The following is a 23,144-nucleotide window of genomic DNA, read 5'->3' on the forward strand; positions in this document are numbered from 1 at the left end:
TTCAACAAACAAATTACTTGTGATATCAGGGAATTAAAAGCCCAACTCACTGGAGTCCCAAGTGTTATGACACTATTAGATCAGGTTTTTTGGTACACCTTCTGCAACTATTTTCTCTTATCACAGCCTCAAAGCCAGAGTGGCTGGGAGTCAACATTGTATTCTGAGGAAAACCAAATCTTGCTACAATTCTACCTCAAGAAGCAAAGGCATCTGGAGTGAGCCCAAGAGAAATGAGAAATATGTCCATACAAAGATATATACTATGTTCACAAAAGCTCTATTCATTATAGCCACAAACTGGAAACAACCCAGATATCTATCCACAGGTGAGTGGCTAAGCAAGTTGAATACATTTATATATAATGGTGTTACCGAACCAAACTTGGGTCCGCTTGCTTGTGTGCAGTAAAGCCAATCTACTGACACTGGATTGTGGTGAAGGAAAGTGTAGAGTTTATTGCAGGGTGCCAAGCAAGGAGTCCAGGTAGTTAGTGCTTAAAAGGCCTGAACTCCCTGAAGGCTTTCAGGGAAAGATTTTTAATGACAGTGTGAGGAAGGGGGATTGTGGGGTATGTGATCAGCTCATGGACCTTTTTCTGATTGGTTGGTCATGAGGCAATTGGGAGTCAACATCATCAATCTTCTGGTTCCAACAGGTCTGGGATCTATGTGCTTGTGGTCAGCATACAGTTAACTTCTTCTACCTGGTGGGGAAACCCTCAAAGTGTATGGCTCAGAATATTACCTGTAGCCCTTGAGGAGGAACTAAATGTCCTTGACTTTGTTTTTTTTTTTTTTAAAGTATTTATTTATTTATTTTGGCTACACCAGGTCTTAGTAGCGGCATGCAGACTCTTAGTTGCGGCATGCATGTGGGATCTAGTTCCCCAACCAGGGATCGAATCCAGGCTCCCTGCATTGGGAGTTCAGAGTCTTAGCCACTGGACCACCAGGCAAGTCCCCTTGACTTTGTTTAATGGCTACACTATTATTACTTTGTCTTACTTTCTTTCTGCATTGTCTCACTTCTCTGATTAAATTTACACTTTGGAACTTGGGGACAGCCTAGGAGGCTAAAGCTCTTCTACAAACGAGAGGCAGGCAGAAGACACGGTGTATGAGTGGGTGGGGCAGGGTGTGTTCCAGGAAGGGTCCTACTCAGTTACAATGGAATAACACTTACCAATAAAAATGCAGTACTGTTATACCCAACAACAGGAAGAATCTCAAACACACTATGCCCAGTGCAAGTACTCTAACTCAAGAGAACACATGTTTTATGACTCCACATATATGAAACTTTTTAAAAAGACCATTATGACCTATAGTGAGAGAAAACAAATTTGGAGTTGCCTGGGGAAAGGGATGGGAGAATTAACTGTAAAGAGGAACAAAGGAATTTGGGGGTGAAGGAATGTTCTTTATCTTGATTCTGAAGGCGATTACATAGGTGTATAAATGTGACTACACTCGTGGAAGGTTACAATTTAAATGGGTGCATTTTACTGTTTATAAATTGTACCTCAATGAAATCGATTTTTATTTTAAATACCACGAACATATATTTCACATACTACCGTCACTTACCAAAAGCTGAAAAACTAAGGAGTACTTATTAGGCTTACAAAATTAGGTTATCTATTGAACCCTCAAAATATGGCAGTAAAGGAGAACAGACCATTCAAACACGCGCAAAACACTCAATAAAACGTTGGGTTTTAGAAAACCGGCGCTTTGTCAAAAACGCTTCCCAGGTCTAGGTGCCCAAGGCTGGGGAAATTGGAAGTGGGCGCCAAAGCCGGAAGTGTGGCAGGAAACAGGATGCAGAAGCTGGGGACGCGCTTGACTCTCCAAGTCCGGCCCTGAACCCGGAAGTGTGGCCCACGTCCAGATGCAAATACGCATGCGCAGAGCCTAGATCGGCCAATCAAAACGAAGGAAGGCGGGCGTTCGGGTGAAAATCGGGAAGTGTGGCCTTTTTACGTTCCGGACGTCAGCCGGGCGCCATGGAGGCCTACGAGCAGGTCCAGAAGGCGCCCTTGAAGCTGAAAGGCGTGGCAGAGCTCGGAGTGACTAAGCGGTGAGTCCCGAGAGGCTGTCCCCTTGAGCCTCTTCCTGAGACCCCGGAGCGTAGCCCTCTGACCCGCCGTTACCCCGTCTCCCCTCCCAGGAAGAAGAAAAAGAAGGACAAAGACAAGGCGAAACTGCTGGAAGCGATGGGAACAAGCAAAAAGAACGAGGAGGAGAAGCGGCGCGGCCTGGACAAGCGGACACCGGCCCAGGCGGCCTTCGAGAAGATGCAGGAGAAGCGGGTAAGGCGGGTGGGAAGCCTAGGGATGTCCCGCATCGCTGGCCTAGGTCTCCTGGGGTGGATTCGGAGGCAGGACCCGGAGACCCGTAACCGGGGTCTACCCCAGAACGCTCCGGGGAGGGCAAGCGGTCAGTGAGGACCTGAATTCCGGGGAGAAGATGCTGCATGAGAAAGAGAGGAAGAGTCCACGGTGGGGGAGCTCCGAGGACAAGAAGTTCTTCTGGCCGGATTGGACCGCAGAGGGGAGAGCTAGAGACCCGGCTTTGGATTCCAGCGCTGTCGCTCGTTTGCCCCGTAACACTGGGTCAGTGACTCACTTCTTGATGCCTCAGTTTCCACATATGTAGGGGTCAGGATCATGCTTTCTCTTAAGAGAGATGGGAACTTTGGATGAGGTAACGCGGGCAAATGGCACTCAGGCTGGCATAAAGTCAGTGCTCAATGGATGTTAGCTGTTGACATTAAATGGGCATACTCACTGCTGTAGGTCACCACGAAGTGTTCCCATGACGACTTTGGCAGCTTCAAATACGTTGTATTTTCAGGCTCTGAAAAATGATTTCTCTTAATACTTAATAATAAGTTTGGGTGGCGAAGGATAGGAGAGGTCAGCATAGGATAGATACGTTCAGCCCATTATGTTTGGGGGGAATAATCAGTCTAGGTCAGTGGTTCTCAACTGGGGGCCATTTTGTCCCCCACCTCCACCCCCAAGAGGACATTTGGCAATGTTTAGAGACATTTTTGTTTGTTACAACTTGGGTGGGGCAGGAGTGGGCAGGGATGCTGCTCAACATCCTGAAGTGCTTGAGACAACGCCCCCCAGAGCAAAGATTGATCTGGCCCAAAATGTCAGTAGTGCCCAGGCTGAGAAACGCTAATGGTGATCTTGGCGATTTGGTCCAGTAACATCAGGAAAAAGTTAACTCATTACTCCCAGGCCTAATTGAGTCATAGAAGAGAAAAAGGAGAGAGAGAGAGAGAGAGAGAGAGACTCGCTGGCTTTGACACGACAGACTTGCGTCTCATTCTGTCTCTACCACTGTTGGTGGTGTAACTCTGGACAGGTTGGCTCACCTCCCACACCTAATTTCTTCATCTGTAAAGTGGGACTTAAGTTCCAACCTCATAGGTGGTGAGGATTTAACAAGTGAATGCACTTAAGCCCGTTCCTTAAGGTTATAGTCAGAGGCAGGACTGGGATTTTACTGCTGGAGTTGGGGTGGAGATGGGGAGAGGCTCATGCAACCATCAGAGTGACTAATAATGGCCCCTCAGACTAGGGCAGTAATAGTGGAGGTGATGGAATGTATCGGGTTTGGGATAGGTTTTGAAGGAAGAACAGCCAGATTAGCTGATGGGTTGGCTGTGGGCTGGGAAAGAGGAATCAAGGATGACCAAGATTTTTGGTGGGAGAAGCTGGGTGAATGAAGGTGCTGTTTTACTGAAACAGGAAGGACTGTAAGTAAAGCAGGTTTCTAAAGTGGGGGAATCAAGATCTTCATTTTAGAAGTTAAATTTGAGGTGCCTGTTAGAAACCCAAGTGGAGAGTTCTCGTGGACAGTTCGATACCTGAATCTGCAGTTTAGAGGAAAGGTCTGGGCCCAGATAAACATTTCGAATTGCTCTGGGGACTGCATGAGATCCTTTGAGGAAGGATAGTGACAGAGGAGGTCTAGGATCTGACCCCTGGTGATCAGAGGGTGGCAGAAAAGAAACTGCAAAGGAGCACGGGACGGAGGGATACCAGGAGAGAGTGTGTCCTTAGGAGCCGAGTGGAGAAAGTGTTTCAAGAAGGAAGACGTGATCAACTGTGTCGTATGCTGGCAGGAGGTCTAGTTGGGTGAGCACTCTCTCAGAGCCCTTAGTTGGCATTTGGTATGAGAAGGAGGAAAGGCTGATTATAGTGGATCCACGTGGGGGCAGGGGAAGGCAGAGATGGAGACAAGGATTAGAAGTAAGTCTTGGGAGATTTGCTGTCAAAGGGAATGGAGAAATGGGCCTCTAGCTGGAGGGTAGAAGGTCAAGGTGAAGTTTTCGTTGTTGGCAATGAATACTAGAAATACTCCTGAGGGTTTTGTTTGACCCAGTGGAGGGAGAGAGGGGGGCAGGAAGAGAGAGAGAGAGAGAGAGGGGAAGAGAGGGAGGTACATGAGCTGGATGAGAGAGAAGGGAGCAGGTGTGGACAAAGCGAGGTACAGTTGGGAAATGCAGATTCCCTTGTGGAAGAGTGTTGGATTGAGCACAGTGGGCTTTATAGGCTGGACAGCTCCTGGAAGGAAGGCTCCAGCCTGGTGGAAGGGATCAGAGCTTGGCATTTCCAGCCCCATCACCCACTGTACACTCTGGTCCTCATTTTCTCTTGTCTGTGAAGTGGGGTTTGCAATAGCACCCATGACACCCTCTAACTTGGTGCATGGACTGAGAAGAAGGAGGGCAGAGCCCCCCAAAGTGTCTGGCATTGGTGACAGCTGGTCAAGTCAGTGTGGCCTCTTGTGAGGAGACACAGGCCTCACATGGGCTCACAGCAGCAGGAAGGGGCAGGGATGGATAAGGCAGATACTTCAGAGGGAGTGGGAGTGTCAGCCAGGTGGGAGCTGACTGGACATAGAGGGAGATAAAGAGGCAGCAAAGGAGAAGAGGAGGGAAAGGGAGGAGCAGCCAGGGGGCAGTCTACAGTAGATCTCATGCTTTTGTGGGTTGCCTGGGCTTAGCTGGGTGGTTCTTCTGCTGGCCTCCCTTGGAACCTGGTGCAGTCAGATGGCAGCTGGGGCTGGAGGCCCATCTGGGCTGGAAATCCAAGATGGCTTCACCATCACATGTCTGGTGCCTCAGTGCTCCTCCATGGCCTCCCTCCCCACATGTCATCTCATTCTCCAGGTCCTTTCTTTGCAGCAAGGTCATCAGGCTTCCCGAATGGTGGCTAGCTTCCAAGAACACAAGGCAAAACCTGCTAGGTCTCCTTACAGCTTCAGCCCAGCACTGGCACTGCATTCTGTTAAGTAAACCATGTCACAGGACCAACCCAGAGTCAGTGCGACAGAGGACTGCACCAGGGCACCAGTACCAGGCAGCTCGGTTCATGGCGGGGGCCACCAAAGTGAGTCGGCCACAGTCACCCAGCTAGTAAGTGTAGAGCCAGGTGCGGCCCCAGGTCTGTCTGGCTCTGCATCCCACGCTCTTAACTCATACCAGGTATAATTGGTGTTAAGCATGAGGAGTCGGGTAGGTCATGGTGGTACAGGATGCATGTTCCAGAATCATACTTGTCAAGGAGATCTGGATCTTGTAACCCTCTTGGCTCTGTGAACTGTCACTCAAGCACCTACTCTGTGTCAGGCTCTTTTCCTTCCTCATTTATCATCCTTCCTCAGACCCCTTCTGAGGCTTTCTTTTTCTGCAAACTGGGAATGCAGTCAGTTGCCCAAGGATGCAGGAAGCACATGTACAGCTCCCAGCGGAGTCTCCTTAAGTCAGTGCTCGGACGTTTCCCGCCACTCAGACCAAAGGGCAGCTGATGTGAGTTCCCACTGGGGTGTGTTATGGTCAGGCATCCCTGCTGGACCCACCTGAGTGGAGTTGAGGGAGGGGCGAGGTGTTCACCCTGAGACCTCCAGCCAGGCTGGCTGGGGGCTCTCATCTTCCATCGCGTGCTGGCCTGGGCTGCATCAGGCATGTGACTCACCTCCATTTCTCTCCTCTCTTCAGCAAATGGAAAGGATCCTGAAGAAAGCATCCAAAACCCACAAGCAGAGAGTAGAGGTAAGTCACGTGCTGGTGGGGGAGACTGAGCCATGTAGGGACCAGGCTGGGCCCAAAGGCTAGGAGCCTGGTAGAGGAGCCATTGGAGTGTTGGTGGGGAGGGGCTTTACCCAACCTCCCCAGGGTCATATAAGGGCAAGGCCAGGGTTCAGGCATCTATAATGCCTGGCAGGGTGGCTTTGAGAGGAAGGGGCTCACTGAGGAGAGGCAGGATGTAGAGAAGTGGGAGTGGGCAGTGCTGCGTATCCCTAGTGCCCTGCTTGGGTCTGTATTGACATGGGCTTTCTCCTCGGCTTTCTCAGGACTTCAACAGACACCTGGACACACTCACGGAGCACTATGACATTCCCAAAGTCAGCTGGACGAAGTAGCCTCCCCTCCTGGGGTATGGAGTGGCATCAAGGAGAAGCAGAAGGCAAAGTTGGGGTTATATTTGGTGCCTTTGGTATTTTCTAGAAACATTCTTTTACACACATCCTTGCATCATCTGCTGAGACAGTGCTTTTCAAAGCTGTATGTCCTCATTCTGGAACTTGATTAAAATAAGACCGTCCTTTAACTCTATTTTGATTTCTCAGTAGCACATAGAAGAGAAACATTTTTAGTTTGGAAAGTGTATCCAGAGATTAAGGTCATTTCTGTGCAAGTGCCATGGAGAAGTGGTTTTACCCCCGAGTTGTATCTGACTCTTTGACAGCCATCCAGCTGGCTTTGCCTGGATGAAACCGACTCCAGAGGACAAGGAGCTAATGCCAGCGTGGCCTGCAGCATGTACACCCCTGTAGGGCCCTGCACAGGCTGCCCTTCCAAGCTCCCTCTAGATTGGGGCTTACGCTCTCCCATCCAGGGCTTGGGGAAGCCACTTGCAGCTATGGTCTTCAGACTGCCCCCTCAGCCTCCTGGCCAGTGAGACAACACAGCCTGGGAAACAGAACAACCACCTACGGCAAGGATGGAACGTACACCTTGTCCCTTTCTAAACCTGTGGCCAGCATGTAGCCTCTTCTCCCAGTATCCCCATTCCAGACATGTCTAGTGGGTGTTGCCATGGCAGGCATTGCCAGTCAAGCACAGCATTCTTTGTAATGGAACCCAGACACAGCCAGCCATCTTACTTTCAACCCTGGGCTCCAAGCAGCCCCCTGTATTTATTTAGAGTTGGCACATAACATGTTTGGCGTTACTGGCCTAAGGACACCTCGAGGGTGATGGGACCAAGGCAGATCCCCAGCACAGACAGACGTGGGTATAGTCGAAAGGAAGGACTCAGGTTCCCATGCAGAAGAGCCAGGACCTTTGAGGGCCTATGTATACCCACCAGATAAGGATCAGATTGCATATGCTGTTGGGAAAAAATGTGTTGACATAGATGCTGAGAGAATAAGAAAGGCAGAAAACAAAACCATGTAACCTGTGGCCAGCATGTAGCCTCTTCTCCCAGTATCCCCATTCCAGACATGTCTAGTGGGTGTTGCCATGGCAGGCATTGCCAGTCAAGCACAGCATTCTTTGTAATGGAACCCAGACACAGCCAGCCATCTTACTTTCAACCCTGGGCTCCAAGCAGCCCCCTGTATTTATTTAGAGTTGGCACATAACATGTTTGGCGTTACTGGCCTAAGGACACCTCGAGGGTGATGGGACCAAGGCAGATCCCCAGCACAGACAGACGTGGGTATAGTCGAAAGGAAGGACTCAGGTTCCCATGCAGAAGAGCCAGGACCTTTGAGGGCCTATGTATACCCACCAGATAAGGATCAGATTGCATATGCTGTTGGGAAAAAATGTGTTGACATAGATGCTGAGAGAATAAGAAAGGCAGAAAACAAAACCATGTGTTGGGTTTGGGACTGTCATATGTGAAATGCAGAATAAAACCAAAAAAAGTTATTAACTATGAGTCTGAGTATCATAATTACAGGCTGTTTGATTACTACTAGAAACACTGCCTTTAGGATTATCACACACAAAGAATGTGCGTACCACAAAACAACTATTCTCCCTCAATTTGGAGAAAATTAGATGACATGTTTCCATCTGGGGTTTGCAGCCCACCTAAAGGAAGTGACATACTCTCTCGTTAGCATGGCTCCTTGCGGTGGATTCCCCCACTGACTGGTAGAAAGGCACTTTCAGGCCTTTGCCATCCATGAGTCAGCAGTTGGGATCTGTGAGCATGATGTGGTGGTGCTGTGAAAAGCCTGCTTCAGTAGTGGGGAAGACAGCTATTCCAATTCTCCCTGCCCATCAGATCACTCCAAAACTGAGTGACTGAAAACAGTGGAATTTCTCTCTCACGATTCTGTGTATTGACCATGCTCAGCTGGATGGTTCTGCTCCATGAGGTGTAGTTTAGTTCATGTGTAAGTTACATTGACTTGCCTGGGGCCAGAACGTCCTCCAGAATCTCCCTTTACATAACCTGTTCCATCGCCAACACAAGTCATTGCCAAACCCACTCTGGGAGGGAATTACACAGGGCACGAACACCAGAAGATGTGGTTTACTGAGGGCCATCACTTATACCACAGTGGTTCTCAAAATCTGTATGTTAGGCTCTCCTGGGGAGCATTAAGAACCACTGATGCTGCCTGGGGTGGGTTTCTGTCATGAGATTTTTCAGAGCTCCCCAGGTGACCCCAGCATGCAGCAAAGTTTGAAAAACTCTGGTTTAGCACAATCAGTATGGTCTTTCCTGAGATGTCACAGAGGTCAAATCTGACTTATACATTAACTGCCAAGAATGAAATTCAGATATGATTCAAATTCCTTCCTCCACATAGGGAGAAAAGGAGGTTACAAGTAATTTATGTGTAAACAGTGTTTACTGTGACAGTGCTCTTGGCACTTGGAAGTCTTTGTTTCCTCAAAAGACTTTTGTCCTCCTAGCCCCCCGATACTGTATTAAACATCTAAAATGCCCACAGCAAGCCTGAAAAGAAATCCTCCATAATGGAAAGGGTTGCCTCTCCTGGGTGGCTTTTCTTTTTGCCTTGTGCTTTTTGGCATTTCCTCAGTTTTTCTTCAGTGAGATGTACAGTTTTGTAGTTAGAAAAAAGGAATGTTTTTCTAAAACATTGCAATAAATTGGGCAAGGTATGAGGCTAGGCACGGTAGGATTTCTTAAGAGAGAGTTGGTGTCAAAAAGCCTCAGTTGGCTGCTTTGTGGAAGAATTCTTCCAGCCCAGGATTTACTTGATAACCTTTAAAGATTCCAGTTTTCTTCTCTGGATTTTCTTGCACTTACATCTCTATCCCAAGTAGAGGATATATAACCACAGAGTTGCAAAAACTATCTTTGAAAACCCCAAGTGGAGGTAGTAGAGAAGATAAAAGATAAGAGAGAGGGCTTCCCTGGTGGCGCAGTGGTTGGGAGCCCGCCTGCTGATGCAGGGGAACCGGGTTCGCGCCCCAGTCTGGGAGGATCCCACGTGCCGCGGAGCGGCTGGGCCCGTGAGCCATGGCCGCTGAGCCTGCGCGTCCGGAGCCTGTGCTCCGCAACGGGAGGGGCCACAGTGGTGAGAGGCCCGCGTACCGCCAAAAAAAAAAAAAAAGGATAAGAGAGAGACAAGCAGCCTGGGTAAGTGGTTCTGATACTGCAGGACTGGGCCCAGGGCACTGTGATAGTTCATTGGGACAGAAGGCAGGCATTTCTCCAAAGGCCGAGTATTCTTAAAAGCAAATGAGATATTCAATTAGATTAATTGGGGTCACAGTTTGCATTATCCACAGTGACCACTAACTACAGAAATAAATCACCTGCTTTTTGCCTAGGTTCAGTGGGGTGTGGCTTTCAGGAGATCATTTCAGGCAATGAACTGGCACACTTGTCCACTGACAAACGTTGACACTGACAGGTGACAGGAACTGACTGTTGATACGGCTCGATTGCCAGAGAGCTTAACTTCTTTCCAAGTAACCACCACCTTACCCCTCCCTATAAAGGGTATCACAATTGGTGACTGTATATTTGTTTTCGACTTCCCCACCAGGCTATGAGTTCCATACGGCTGGGCCCCAGGTGGGTTCAACCACCAGGATCTCTTACCTAACTTGGCCCACAAAGTGGGGTTTTCAGCTGCAGGGGCTTCGCCCAGTCAGGCAGCTAGAGTGCCCTGCCTCAGTTGGCCCGGCCCGGCCCCGCCCCGCCCCTCTCGGCTTACTTCCGGGATGCTTGAGGGAGGAGCGGGAAATTAGGGCGCATCGGATATACTGCGCCTGCGCACCCTGCGCCCTGCGCCGGCGCATTCTTGGCAGCTCGTCCCCGGCCGGACATAACGGTCCGCGCGCGGCTCCCCGGACCGGAAGTGGAAACGAACTGTCGCGGGGCGCCCTCGGCCTGGCTCACCGCCTGGCAGTCCCCGCTGTCGCCGCCGCCCTCGGCCAGTGCCGAGGCTTTCCGCAGCCGCCATGTCCGCCAGTGCCGTCTACGTGCTGGACCTGAAGGGCAAGGTACCGAGGGCGCCCCACCTTCCGCTTTGCCAGGCAACTGGCGGGGGCCTCGCCCCATGGGAACCCACCCTGTTGCTAGTTAACCGGCCAATGGGAGCCATCCTGGTCTTAGGCAAGGAAGCCGTTTGGCTTCACCTGAGGCCTCCACCCTGTTGCTAAGTATCCAGGAAGGGGTCTTAGGTCCGCCTTAGCCCTGCCTCGTTGCTAGGTAACGCGGTGGGCTGCCGCCGTTGCCAGGTAACCGGCTGCAAGACCCTCATCCCCCACCCCTGTGGGCTGGCGGCCCAGGCCTCCGTGGGGGCCTCGGGGAACCCGAGGCCACGGGGAGCGCGGGCCGCAGCCCGCTTGGAAGCCAGGCCTGGCGCCGAGGGGCTGCACGACCCTTGACCAGAGGTGGTGAGGCGTTGCGGGTACATTGTGCCCTCGGGCCAGTCCCGCCCTCTGGGAGCGCAGCAGCTTATGTTTATTCAGCGATTTTTCTGTGCCAGTCCCGGTAGGGATTTCTTAGCGTTCACTGTGACATTGAGTTACAAGGGTCAGGTGAAGTGGGTGATGGGAGTGCCATTTAACAGAGGGAGAAACTGAGGCACAGAGAGGCAATGCAACCTGCCCAAGGTCACACCGGTCACAGAGAAGTGGCAGGTCTAGGAGTTGAACCCAGAATCATTTGTTCATTCAGCTGCTATTTGAGGAGCACCTCCTAAGTGCCAGGCAGGGTGCTAAGCCTTGGGCTGCCTTTGGGGAGCAAAATCAGAATCAGTCCCTGTCCTTCTGGAGCTCACAATCTGGTGGGCGAGAGGGACACGCTGATCTCGAAAAGCACAAATAAATATAAATTGCAGTGGTGGAGCAGTGATGATATAATAGGGAGAGTCAGCCTGTGCTGGGGGTCAGGAAGGGCTGCCCAGGGGGAGTGACAAACCCAGCTGAGACATGAAGGAGGAATTGGACATAACTAGGACTTGGGTACCTTTCCCAGGGGTTTTTGGGAAAGCTTCATAAAGGAGGGATCTCAAAACGTTTCAGAAGTGACCTGCTGCCTTCCCCCAAGTCCATCCCGGCTAGAAGCCAAGCGAGTATCTGGCCTCTTGCATTGGGGAGTAACAAGAATAGGACAGGGCCAACAATATTAAACAAGCTCCACATCAGTGAGTGAGAGAAACATGGGTGTCGGGCCTAGGTGAAGTGGGCAGGAGTTAGCTCAGAAGCAGTAGGGAGTGAAGAGGTGAAGTGACTGTCCCTTGCCGCTCCACTCCCCACCCCCAGCACTTTCCCAGAGTCCCTTAAGTGGGTTGCCTGCCTTGGATGCCACCCAAAGTCAACAGCTAGTGAGACCCAGTACTAGGCTCCCTTCTTCAACCTTCTTGGAGGCAAAGAAAAACACAGGGCACACCAGGGTCTGGGAGGGTGCAGTGTTCCCCAAGTCTTTGTAGCACGTGTTCTTGTTTCCTCCCTGGCCACTGTGTCGCCAGAGGTCCTACAGGCTGCCTACTCAGATCACTCATTTCTTCAGCAAACATTTCATGAGCACCTAGTAGGCACCAGTTCCAGTGCGGACCGTTGCTCTGTGACTGAGGAGTTAGGGCTGAGCTCAAAACCTGTCTCTGCTGCTCAGCTGCACGACCTAGGGCAAGTATGTGAACTCGCTGAGCAGGCGCACCAGACAGGCTCAGCACCACCCACGGTCCACAGGCTATGTTAGTCCCCACGGACCTTGAGCTCTGGTAGGGGAGGTGCATGGAAGCTGACAGATCCAAGCAGACACATGGATCCAAATGGTCAGATCCCATTAGTCACAAGGACAAGGCCCCAGGTAATGCAGTTACCCAACCTCAGTTTGGGCTGGCGGGAGGAGAAGTGTTTACGAAAGGCTTCCTTGAGGAGGGAGTGACCAGGTGGCAGTCAGGTGAACGAGGAGGTGTCACAGTGGGCTCGCTGGCGCTGGCAAGCCAAAAGTCCTGGGTAATGCTGGAGCCTGGAGGATGGCACCAAGAGGGCCGTGGGTGTTGAGGATGTCCAGACGGGAGAGCAGGACAGAGGGAACCACTTTGATCCCAAGAAGGAGCAGCCACCATAAGGAGACAATAGCCTGGAAGAAGCATGATTATACGTGCCTTTCAGGAAGCTCCTGAGGCAGCTGTGGGTTTGCCTCCCCTCCTCAGTGACCATCACGCCATTTGTTATTCCACTCCCCATGGACCTCATGTTTTGAAAGCTTGCCTTCTGCGCAGACTTCATTTAATAAAAAATAAGGTCAGGAAATTCACAACCACACATCTACCTGCCAGCCAGAGCCTCTGATCACCGAGGAAACCAGCGGGGCCACATTCAGCTGATAGAAAGCCCTCCATGGATACTTCTTTGCCCTTATCTTTCTTGCTTCTTTGCAGCTTCTGACACCACTACTACGCTCCTCCTCAGCAGGCTTCTGTTGGCCTCGAGGTTGCTGTGCTCTCTATTTTCCCCGTTTCTCTCACTGACTGCTGCCCCTCATCTTCTGCCCTCCCCTTGGACGTTGGCTCCTCATGCTTGGGCCTGGCGTGCCTCCCGTACTGTTGCTGTCCTTGAGGCAGGCTTTGATTTATGTCACTGTGCCAATGACTCTCAAATTTGTTCCAAAGTCCAGAGCACTTATCTGGAGATCCACGGGCCTCCAGGACACCTTGGAGGTCTCACAGCGACCGCAAACTTGGCATTTCCCCAGATGAGCTCCCCGCCACCCGCCAGCCCTGCTCTCTCTCCCCATCTCAGCGATTGACACCACCATCCATGCAGCTGCCCACATTGGAGACATGGACATTATCCTGGCCTCCTTTTCCTCACTGCCATGTTCACTGCACAGACTTTACTGAGGAGCTACTATGGGCCAGGCTCTGTTGTGGGTGCTGGGACACAGCCATAAACGAGACAAAAGTGATCACTGTTCTCAGAGAGTGTTAGACTCTGGTAGAAGCGACAGATGATAAATGAGGATATGAATATATAATGCAGTGGTGATGTAGGCAGTGAAGGTAAAGTGGGCTTGGGAGTGGGAAGGGGCAGGATATGATCTTAGACAGGGTGAGCAGGGAAGACTTCTTGGAGGAGGTGCCATCTGAGCTCAGGTCTGAGAACCGAGATCTAGGCCAGGGCGTTCTGGGCAGAGGAAACTGCAAGTGCAAAGTCCCTGAGGCAGGAGCAAATGTAGATTGCTTTGAGAGAGCTAGGGTACTGGCCAGGATGGCTGGAATGGGGTGAGCCCGGGGAGCATGGATGGAGAGGCATTGGAGGGGCTGTGAAGACATGCCATGGGGGTGGACTTGCAGTTTGTTCTGTATGAGGGGAGGCTGGGGTAGCAGCAGTTTAAACAAGAAGCAGTCTGATCTGATTCTGTTTAAGAAGGCCTGTCTCACTCTCTGCGAGGAAGGAATTGTGGGGTCAAGATCAGCAGTAGGGGTTGAGGATTGTCCCTTCATTGTTGCCTGCCTCCCTCCAATCTGTCCTGTCTCCTGCCTTTGTCCTGACCTGCAGCCTGAGCTCCGAGGCTGCCCCTACTCTACCTAACCAGTGCTCCTAGGTATTCCCACATGGGCTGCACCCTTAACCCCATGGCTTTAGCCACACTGGTCCCTCTGCTTCTACCCTGCCTGTCCCCTCAGGCCTCAGTCTGAAGGTCATACCCTTGCAGAGTCTCTCATTTCCCCCTGACCAGCTGTCTCAGTGCAGGGACCCTGTTTGTCTTGGTCACCCCTGTGTCTCCAGGCCCAGCATGATGTATGGTAGACGGTATGAATGAGTGGACCTCTCTGCAACCTTGGTGATGAAGGTGAGCAAAATAAATTGCTCCCTACTCTTTCCTTTGAACAGACTAGGGGCCCGGGGACTCCATGCCTGTGGCATCCCCCAAAATTGGATACATGGGGTAGAAGGTGGGCTTGGGAAGCCCAGGAAAGCAATATTTATCAAGCAGAAGTGGCCCTGAAGGGAGTGAGAAGTGGGGTTAGAATCCTGGCTCACCTTTGTTCGCTGTGTGACCTCAGGCAGGTGGTGCCGTCTCTCTGGACATCACTGTCCATCTCTTTAAAAATATCAGTCCTGCTTCATGGTCGGGGGACTATATGAGGCAATATATACTCCTGGCAAAGAATATATGAGAGGTTATGTGGGAATCCCTGTGCCAGGGCCTGGTCCAGGTACCCACAAGCTCACCCACTGGGTGCTGAGTCTCTAAGAGGCCTTCTGAACAGCAGTGAGGGCACAGGGTCCCTTGTGCATAGGCCACAAAGGAGAAACTAGAAAAGTAAGGCTGTCTCTCGCCCGCTCACTCGCCTGCTCTCTCTCTTTCTGTCTCTCTCTCTCTGGCTTGTAACAGTGAGACAATGTATCTTATGAAACTACACGTTCTGAGGCAGGCAGCTCCCAGGCTGGTCAGCTCTGTGGTGTCATTCTCCGCATATTACTGAGTTATGCCGCCAGCTGTCCTCATGGACACACAAGAGTGGTGGCAGCTCTAGGCGGCATCTCCAAATGGGGCCTTGCTCAGAATGGCATAGCTTCACACCTCCTTTTTCGTTCCTTCAGAGAGGTGTAACTTCCATGTAACAGACTGTGTTTATTTAAAGCATATAGTTTGATGAGTTCAGTCATTGTGTATACCCAGGAAACCATAAGCACACATTCTATCACCCCCTAAAGCTTCCTCACACCCGTCTGTATCCAGCCTGTCCCCAGGCAGCCACTGATGTGTCTTCTGTTACCGTTTCCCAGGATTTATTTATTTAAGTGGAATCACGTAGATATGTTCTCCATTGTCTGGTTTCTTTCACTCGACTCAGTGATCCTGAGATTCTCTCGTGTTGTCATCAGTGTCAGTAGTCATTCCTTTTCATAGCTGAGGAGTGTTCCATGGTGTGGATGGACACAGTTTATGTCTCCATTCACCTGTTGAAGGACATTGGCATTCTCGCCAGCCTGAGTCTATTTAAAATAAGCTGCTGTGAGCATCCATGCATGCATCTTCATGTGGACGTATGGTTCCTTCTCTTGGGTGAATACCTAAGAGAGGAATGGCTGGGTTATAAGCTGGATTATAACTTTCTGAGCACCTGTCAAACTTTACCAAAGTGGTTGTCCCATTTTCCTTTCCTATCGGCAGTGATGCTGCACTTCCAAACCCACAGGCCATGAGCGAGAGATGAGGAGAAGAGCTTCTCTTCAGGCCACAGGCAGGTTCTAGTAGATGTGAACGCTTAGCAGTGTCCCTCTCCTGACACAGACAGAAGAGCAGGGCTCATTAGCACAGAAAGGCTGCAATGAGAGCCTATGGGACATTGTTTAACCTGGCATCTCCCGAGTGACACGGTCCTGGACTCTTGCCCCATAGCCCCCCTCCACGCTCCCTCTGGGAAGATTCCCACTGGCCCCTGTGGAAGTTCACTTGGCGAAATGCTTTCCTTGAGGAATCCCCTGGGGGGTGGAGATCGGATGGCCCTTTGATGGACAGGTGTGTTTGAGGTCCCTGGAGAGAAGGAAGCTGGTGCGTCTCACCCCCCACCCCAGCCATCCAGCTGGTGGAACTCAAGATGAAAGTGTCTTCCCTCTCTTCCGCCTCCACCCAGGTGCTCATCTGCCGGAACTACCGCGGCGACGTGGACATGTCGGAGGTGGAGCACTTCATGCCCATCCTGATGGAGAAAGAGGAGGAGGGGATGCTGTCACCTATCCTGGCCCATGGGGGAGTCCGCTTCATGTGGATCAAGCACAACAACCTGTATCGTATCCCTTGGCTAGGGTGCTCCCAGGGGGCTCCTGTGTGGACATGTGTGTGCACACACACATGTAGCTGAGGGCTGCCGGCCCCTGCCCCAGCTGACCCAGGTCTGGCTCAGGCCAGTGGGGGCCATGAGGCACAACCCTGTCTTTCTGGAGCTCCCTGCTGCCCAAGGATGACCAGTGTGAAGAGGTCCAAGGAGCCAGGAAGGGTTCCCTGAGGAGGTGACATCCTGGAGGAGACCTGCAGGAAGCCCAGGTGTCTGCCAGCCACAGGAGTTGGCCGGCACGAGGAGCACTAGCCCAGGCGAAGTCTCATTCCGAAGCTGTAGTGGGGGTGACTGGAGCACTGGAGGGGGTTGCATGGTAGAAGCAGGGCCCAAGTGGTCAGCAGGGTGTGCACTGCAAGGCCTCATAGGAAATCACCTTTGGTGTGTTGGGGAGTCTTTGGAAGGTTTCAGGCAGAGGGGTGACACGGGCACGTTTGCATTTTCTGAAAGTCTCTGGCTGCTGAGTGGACGCCAGACTTCAGGGATCAGAAGTGGACATAGGGAGGGGTGGGGAGGCAGAGGTTGGCATCCAGGTGGGCAGGGTGGTGGCCTGGATCATGAAGGGTGGTGGGATACAGAGGAGGGGAGAGATTCCTCCCAACCCTGCCCAGATCTCAGAGCCCCCCGTGCTCAGGTTCATGTGGAGACCTGGCTGAGCCAGTTTCCATCCATGAGGTCTGACCGGCCCCACAATGGCTTTGGTCAGGCACATTCTGGTATCTGCACTGCTGCAAGAAGGGCATGGCTTTGCAACACACAGCCCTGTTGAGACCCAAGCTCCAGTAGCTATGGGACTGGAGGCAAATCCTCACCTTCCCATGGTCCAGTGAGAGCAGGACTGTTAGGGTCCGTTGAGCTGGTGCATATGCATCACACCCAGCAGACATGGGTTCTGTCCCCTTTCCCGTGTTCATGGAGACACACAGGACCTTGCTAGTGCAGGTGTGGTCCACGGGCCTGAGCATCCCCTGGGAGCCTTTTGGAAATGCAGAATCCCAGATCCCATGCAGCCTTGCCGGGTCAGAATCTTCATTGTAGCAAGGCCATCCCTAGTGATTTGTGTACATGTTACAGGGTGGGAGGTGTTGGCCTGGGACCTTCATCCAGTGCCCTGAGGTCTGGCTCCCTTCATCGTGCCTCTGTTTCTTCACCCCTCTCTGGAAGGCCTCGGGCAGCTCTGTAGAGTATGGCAGGTGGCCTGTGAGCCAAGAGTTGGCTATCTTGGAAGCTGCCCTGGGTCTGGGCAGTGGTTGCCCAGGTATGGAGAGGAGGGAGGGACAGCTGTGTCAGCGCAGCAGGAGCCATCAGACCAGTTTCCAGTTGGGCCCCAGTGTTTCACGCATGGGCAGCCAGGGAGGAGACATCGAGGGCTTGCCCCTCTGGGTGCCAGTGCCCAGCACACCCTGCCTGAGTGGACACCCTCTAACCTCCAGCCTGAGTTCCATCGTCAGGTGGCAGTTTCCAGCAAGGCCCAGCCACGAGGGTCAGAGGTACCCTCTGCCCCTCCTTAGAGAGCACGTGGACGGCACGTTGCCCAGACTAGAGGTGGGAAGCCAGCACTCCTTTGACTGGCCCAGCTCCATTTCCTGGGGCCCTGTGCTGGGCCAGTTGAGGCAGGAAGTGAAGTGGAGGCAGTCCCTTTCTCTCCCTCCCAGAGCTCACAGCTCGGCACTGGAGTGGCACCGGCTTGTTGTGAATGGCCAGGGCGCAGTGCACAGGAACTGGCCTCCCTGGGTGGCTTGAGGCCCTTGAAGGAAAGAGGAACAGGAAGTGCCCAGTATACACTGACCCCAAGAGGTGGGGACATACCCCACACGCACCCGCCGTCCCCCCCGCCCATCAGAGGGAGTGTGCCAGACACTTTACATACATCACCTCAGTAAATCCACTCTCAGGCCCCCATCATACTAGTGAGAAAATGGAGGCTTCATTCAAAAGGTTTGCTTCAGGGGCAAAGGCTCAAAGAAAGGCTTGAGCTAGAATTGGCCTCGGCTGCTTCTGCCGGAGCCTGCCTGGGGAGCCCTGGACCTCAGGAGGGTCACGTAAGCAATGGGCTTTGGAGAAGGGCCGACTGTGCTCCTGCTTTCCGCTCTGGGATGACCCTCACTACCTCCTCCTGCCCCAGGCTGCTCACCCCACCTGAAGTGCCCTCTACTACACCCTGGGCTGCAGCCCTCAGCTCAGGCATCACCTCCTCAGGGCAGCCCCCGCTACCCAGCAGCTGGGGTGGGTTCCCTGTGCCCCCTGCTGCCCCTCTGTCAGCTGAGCGCTCCCTGGGAGCCGGGACCTCCTCTGGCTGTAACTGCTGTGTCCCAGGCCCAGCTCAGACCAGGAGGTCGGTAACCCTCTGAGGGCCAAGTCATGGCTTGGGGTGGCTCCAAAACATGCAGTGAACCGGGGTCTGTGGGGTGGCAGCCCAGGCCTCTGACTGCTCCTTAACTGCAGCCGCCACGCAGTGGTCGCCACCTCTAAGAAGAACGCGTGCGTGTCACTGGTGTTCTCCTTCCTCTACAAGGTGGTGCAGGTGAGTTGAGCCACAGGGGCCACAGGGGTATCCATCGCCTTGGCACTGCAGTGTGCCTCGCCATACCAGCCACCCTAGGGCTGCAGCATCCCTAGGGAGTTTGGAGCTGGAACCCCAGAAGTGGGATTGGGGAGCTCCACGTGATCCGTGAGTGGGATTCTGCGGCCTTAGTTGCCCCTCTGCCTGGTGAGGAGAGGAAAGTGAACAGGAGGTGGGGCTCAGGCCAGGGGTGTGCCATGACTCCAAGAGGGACAGGTATGACTCCAAGAGGGACAGGTATGCCCCCTAGCTGGCTGTGGAAGGGTGGAGGGTAACCAGATGAGTCAGAGATTAGGAAGGTGAGATAAGCAGGAGGAGGGCAGAGCCAAGTTCTCAGAAACTTGTGAGGGTGGGGGGGGTGGGGCCTAAAGGCACAGAGGCCTGAGGCCCTACCTTGGAGAGAGGTGACACACAGCAGGCCCAGCTGACAGTGAGCTGGGGAGGCCGAGAGCAGCACATGCAAAGGCCCTGGGCCGGGAGTGCATGTGGTGCAGTCAGGGAACATCAGGCGGGCCAGTGTGCTCAGGACAGAGTGTGGAGCTGCTATCAGCAAGGTGACGGGGCTAGACCATAGGGGTGGGTGGGGTGGGCAGGGGCGAGATGCACGGGGCCTAGTGAGGAGTTCAGATTTCATTCCAAGTCTCGTGAGAGATGGTAGAGGGCACTAAGCAGGAGACTGACAAGACCTGATTCGAGGTAAGATCAACTCTGGCTGCTGAGTAGAAAAAGCACTTGAAGACAGCTGGGAGGCCAGGCAGGTTTCCAGGAGAGAGGTGGAGGGGCACGGCCAAAGTGGGGGCCGTGGGGTTGAAGAAAGCAGGCAGCTGGGCCCAGGAGGCCTGAGGTGGGCCCAGGAAAGCTTTCATCCCTCAGATGGTGCCCTGTGCAGCCCGATCAGGAGCCACCTACACCAGATGCTGGGGAACAGGCTGGTGTGGGCAGTGAGGACGTGAGGGCAGGAGAGCAGCATGTACCCCAGGGGAGGCCCCGAGTGCAGGCTGAGGAGTAGGCCTGCATTCCGGAGCTGTCGCAGGCCGGGCTGCGCTGCCTGTGATTTCAGAGGAGAGGCCCAGCGGTTGCAGTCCTGGGGTGTGGAGACGGGGAAGCGGGAAGGAGGAAGGTTCTCCCTGAAGTGTTTGGCGTTGCCTTTCTGCTTCAGTGTTTGTGCTCATGAAAGAGCTTCTACCAAGCCCCTCTTCCCTTTGTCTCCTTTGGTGTCCCTGCTTTGATCCTCTTAATTTTCTGTTGAAATGGGGCAGATTCGTCTGCGGGCACAGCTGTACAGACTGGAGTTCATGGAGGCCAGAGGAGGCCGGAAGAGCCACTTGTCGCATCCGCAGGGGTTCTTGTCCCTCACCTGAGTCACTCCTGACTCAGAGGCAAAGGGTGATAGTTACAGTCAGGATTAAAGAGAAGATGGGAAGGGGCCCCAGGCCTGGGAGTGTCTGTCAGGGAGGGGAGGAGAGTGGGCCCGCAGGTGTGGGGCTTCTGACCAGGCCTGACGCCTGTACTACCCCAGCCTGGTTCCCGCCTCATAGGTGGCCACTGCTGTCCTCCTGCCCACATTCCCTGAGCCCAAGGCCTAGTCCATAGCGCTCTGGGAAACGGGCAAACGCAGCTCGTGGACAAAAGGGCTGTTAGCAGAGGCCTCAGGGCATGAAGGGCAAATGAACTCGTGCAAGTATTCATCCCCTCCTCGTCCTTCCTCTCAACGATCTGCCCCCCACGCAACACCGCAGGTATTTTCGGAATATTTCAAGGAACTGGAGGAGGAGAGTATCCGCGACAACTTCGTCATCATCTACGAGCTGCTGGATGAGCTCATGGACTTCGGCTACCCCCAGACCACAGACAGCAAGATCCTGCAGGAGTGAGTGGGTGGGATGGGGCCCGGGGATGGGGGGCGGGGGTCAGGCCCCTCCTGGGTGACGTCACAACATTGAAGTCGTCGGCAGGTTTGGAGGTGGAGGAAGCAAACGTATGTTCATGTTGTTGGTCCCCCTGCCCTGTCTCCAGCCGCACCAGAAGTTTACTAAGTCACTGGGACAGCTGTGGGTCCTTTTTCCACTCAGCAACCATGCGTAACATGAGCATTTTTCCTGTTGCGAGGTCTTCATTTCTATCCACAGAAGTGTGCTAAATGGCCTGTTATTAGGGAGTCAGTCACCTGCCTTTGTTTTTACTGTCATAAATGAAGCTGTGATGAAAAATCTCCCTCCTTTGGAATCCTGCCCATCAAATAACAGTCACCGTGGATTAAGCACTTCCTGTGAGCCAGACCCTGTGCAGGCACTTTTTTTCACTCCATTCACAATCAGAGGTGCTGTCTTCCCATTTTACAGGGGAGCAGAGGGACACTCAGAGAAGCCGCGTTAACTTCAGCACATCTCACATCTGTTGTTCCCCAAGTGGAATCAGGGTCACCAGGTTACACCCCCAGGAGGTTGGTCCCTTCTGCACCCCCAGCGGGGGAGCACTTCATGCCCACTTCTTGTTTTCCTCACCAACACTGTCTCCTTGGCCCCCTAAAAGTGACCACTCTTCACTCACTGTAACTGAAGAGTTTGTTGGAGGCTTTGGAAATCGTAAGATATTCTTGTGTTAAACAGCCTCAGGTGAAACCAGAGCCTGCCTTTCCTGGCGCCTGCTACAGGGAGGGGCTGTTTTGAAGAATGTCAGTGCCTGAGCTGCTTAACTGTGAGCCCGGGCCCACAGGTACATAACTCAGGAAGGCCACAAGTTGGAAACAGGGGCCCCACGGCCCCCAGCCACCGTCACCAACGCAGTGTCCTGGCGCTCTGAGGGCATCAAGTACCGGAAGAACGAGGTGTTCTTGGACGTCATTGAGTCCGTCAATCTCCTGGTAGGCTTCCTTTTCTTTTTTTAAAATTTTGTCTTCTCCATGATTGGAAATAAAAGCAGCTCGACTTTTAAAACTAGCAAGGCCCTGAGAAACAGGTAGTTTCTGTGTGATAGCAGATCAGCGGGATTCAGTTTGGGCTGCTCATTGCAATGCGAGCTTGTTTTATCTTCATTAGTTTCTGTTCTTATTTAGAGTGAATGCATGCACATCATTTAAAAAAAAAAAAGCAGTGTATAGAGTTTGAAAGTGAAGGGCTCTGTAATCAGAAAGGCCACATCGCTTAAGGATTCATTGTCATCCTTTGGGACCTCGTGCTGTAGATATACAGACATACGTTGTTTTTCTGTGAAACTGAGAGCATAAGATGTAGTTCTCCTGTGACTTGTTTTGGGGGTTTTTTGGTTTTTGGTTTTTACTGTTTTGTGTGTATTTGTTTGTTTTTTAATTTTATTTTTTAAGTTACTATTTGGTAATTGACCATATTTTCTATGAATTTTAGCACATGTACAGATTTGTGTACCCATTATCATAACCAGGAATCAGAACAGCTCTATCACCTCAGAAACCTCCCTGGATGCTGCCTCTTGGTAGTCACACCCTCCTGCCTGTTCCCAACCCCTGGCAACTGCTGATCTGGTCTTCATCACTATAGTTCTGTCTTTTTGAGATTGTTGTATGAGTGGAATCATACAGTGTGTGTCAGTTTGAATCTGGCTTCTTTCAATATAATGCCTTTGAGATTCATCCAAGTTGCTCTGTTATCAAAAGTTTATTTCTTCTTATATTTGTTTATTTTATATTTTGAACTACAGTATGTTTATCCATTCACCCATCAAAGGACATCTGGGTTGTTTCCAATGTTTGGCAGTTGTGAAAAGAGTTGCTATAAACATTTCATGTATAGGTTTATGTGTGGACAGAAGTTTTCATCTCTCTGTGGCAGATACCCTGCAGTGGGATTGCTGGGTCATATGGTAAGTGTATGTTTAACTGTGTGAGAAACTGCCAAACTGTTTTCCAGAGTGGCTGTTAACATTTTTGCATTTTCACCAGTAGCGGATGAGAGTTCCGGTTGCTCCACATCCTTGATCAACATTTTTATTTTTGTCATCCTAATAGGTGTCTCATCATGGCTTTAATGTGCATTTCCCTAATGGTTAATGATGTTGAGCATCTTTCTATGTGCTTCTTAGTCATCATTATGCTCTTTGGAGAAGTGTCTCTTCATATCTTCTGATCATTTTTGAGTTGTTTGTTTTCTGATTGTTGAGTTTTGAAAGTTCTTTATATATTCTGGATAAAATCTTCTGTCAGATATGTGATTTGCAAATATTTTCTCCTAGTCTGTCACTTTTCTTTTCATTCTATTGGCATTGTCTTTCACGGAGCAAA

General features: G+C 52.0%; 2 protein-coding genes across 2 annotated transcripts in view; both read left to right on the forward strand.

The window, feature by feature from the left end:
* The first annotated feature begins 1,965 nt into the window (after positions 1-1,965).
* FAM32A (family with sequence similarity 32 member A) lies at positions 1,966-6,635 on the forward strand. Its single transcript, XM_007104969.3, has 4 exons — positions 1,966-2,083; positions 2,174-2,315; positions 6,023-6,076; positions 6,379-6,635. Exons 1-4 carry the CDS (start codon positions 2,010-2,012, stop codon positions 6,445-6,447), a joined length of 339 nt encoding a protein of 112 aa, XP_007105031.1. The 5' UTR covers positions 1,966-2,009; the 3' UTR covers positions 6,448-6,635.
* A 3,734-nt stretch (positions 6,636-10,369) lies between these two features.
* The window catches only part of AP1M1 (adaptor related protein complex 1 subunit mu 1), a 31,307-nt gene continuing 18,532 nt past the window's right edge, over positions 10,370-23,144 (forward strand). Inside the window, exons 1-5 of the mRNA XM_007104974.4 lie at positions 10,370-10,528; positions 16,126-16,282; positions 18,783-18,850; positions 20,629-20,759; positions 21,605-21,752. Of these exons, the coding sequence (XP_007105036.1) occupies positions 10,487-10,528; positions 16,126-16,282; positions 18,783-18,850; positions 20,629-20,759; positions 21,605-21,752 (546 nt within the window). The 5' untranslated portion in view covers positions 10,370-10,486. The remainder of the gene's footprint in view (positions 10,529-16,125; positions 16,283-18,782; positions 18,851-20,628; positions 20,760-21,604; positions 21,753-23,144) is intronic.

This window comes from Physeter macrocephalus, chromosome 2, assembly GCF_002837175.3.
Source record: "Physeter macrocephalus isolate SW-GA chromosome 2, ASM283717v5, whole genome shotgun sequence".
In the NCBI taxonomy this organism is placed as follows: domain Eukaryota; kingdom Metazoa; phylum Chordata; class Mammalia; order Artiodactyla; family Physeteridae; genus Physeter; species Physeter macrocephalus.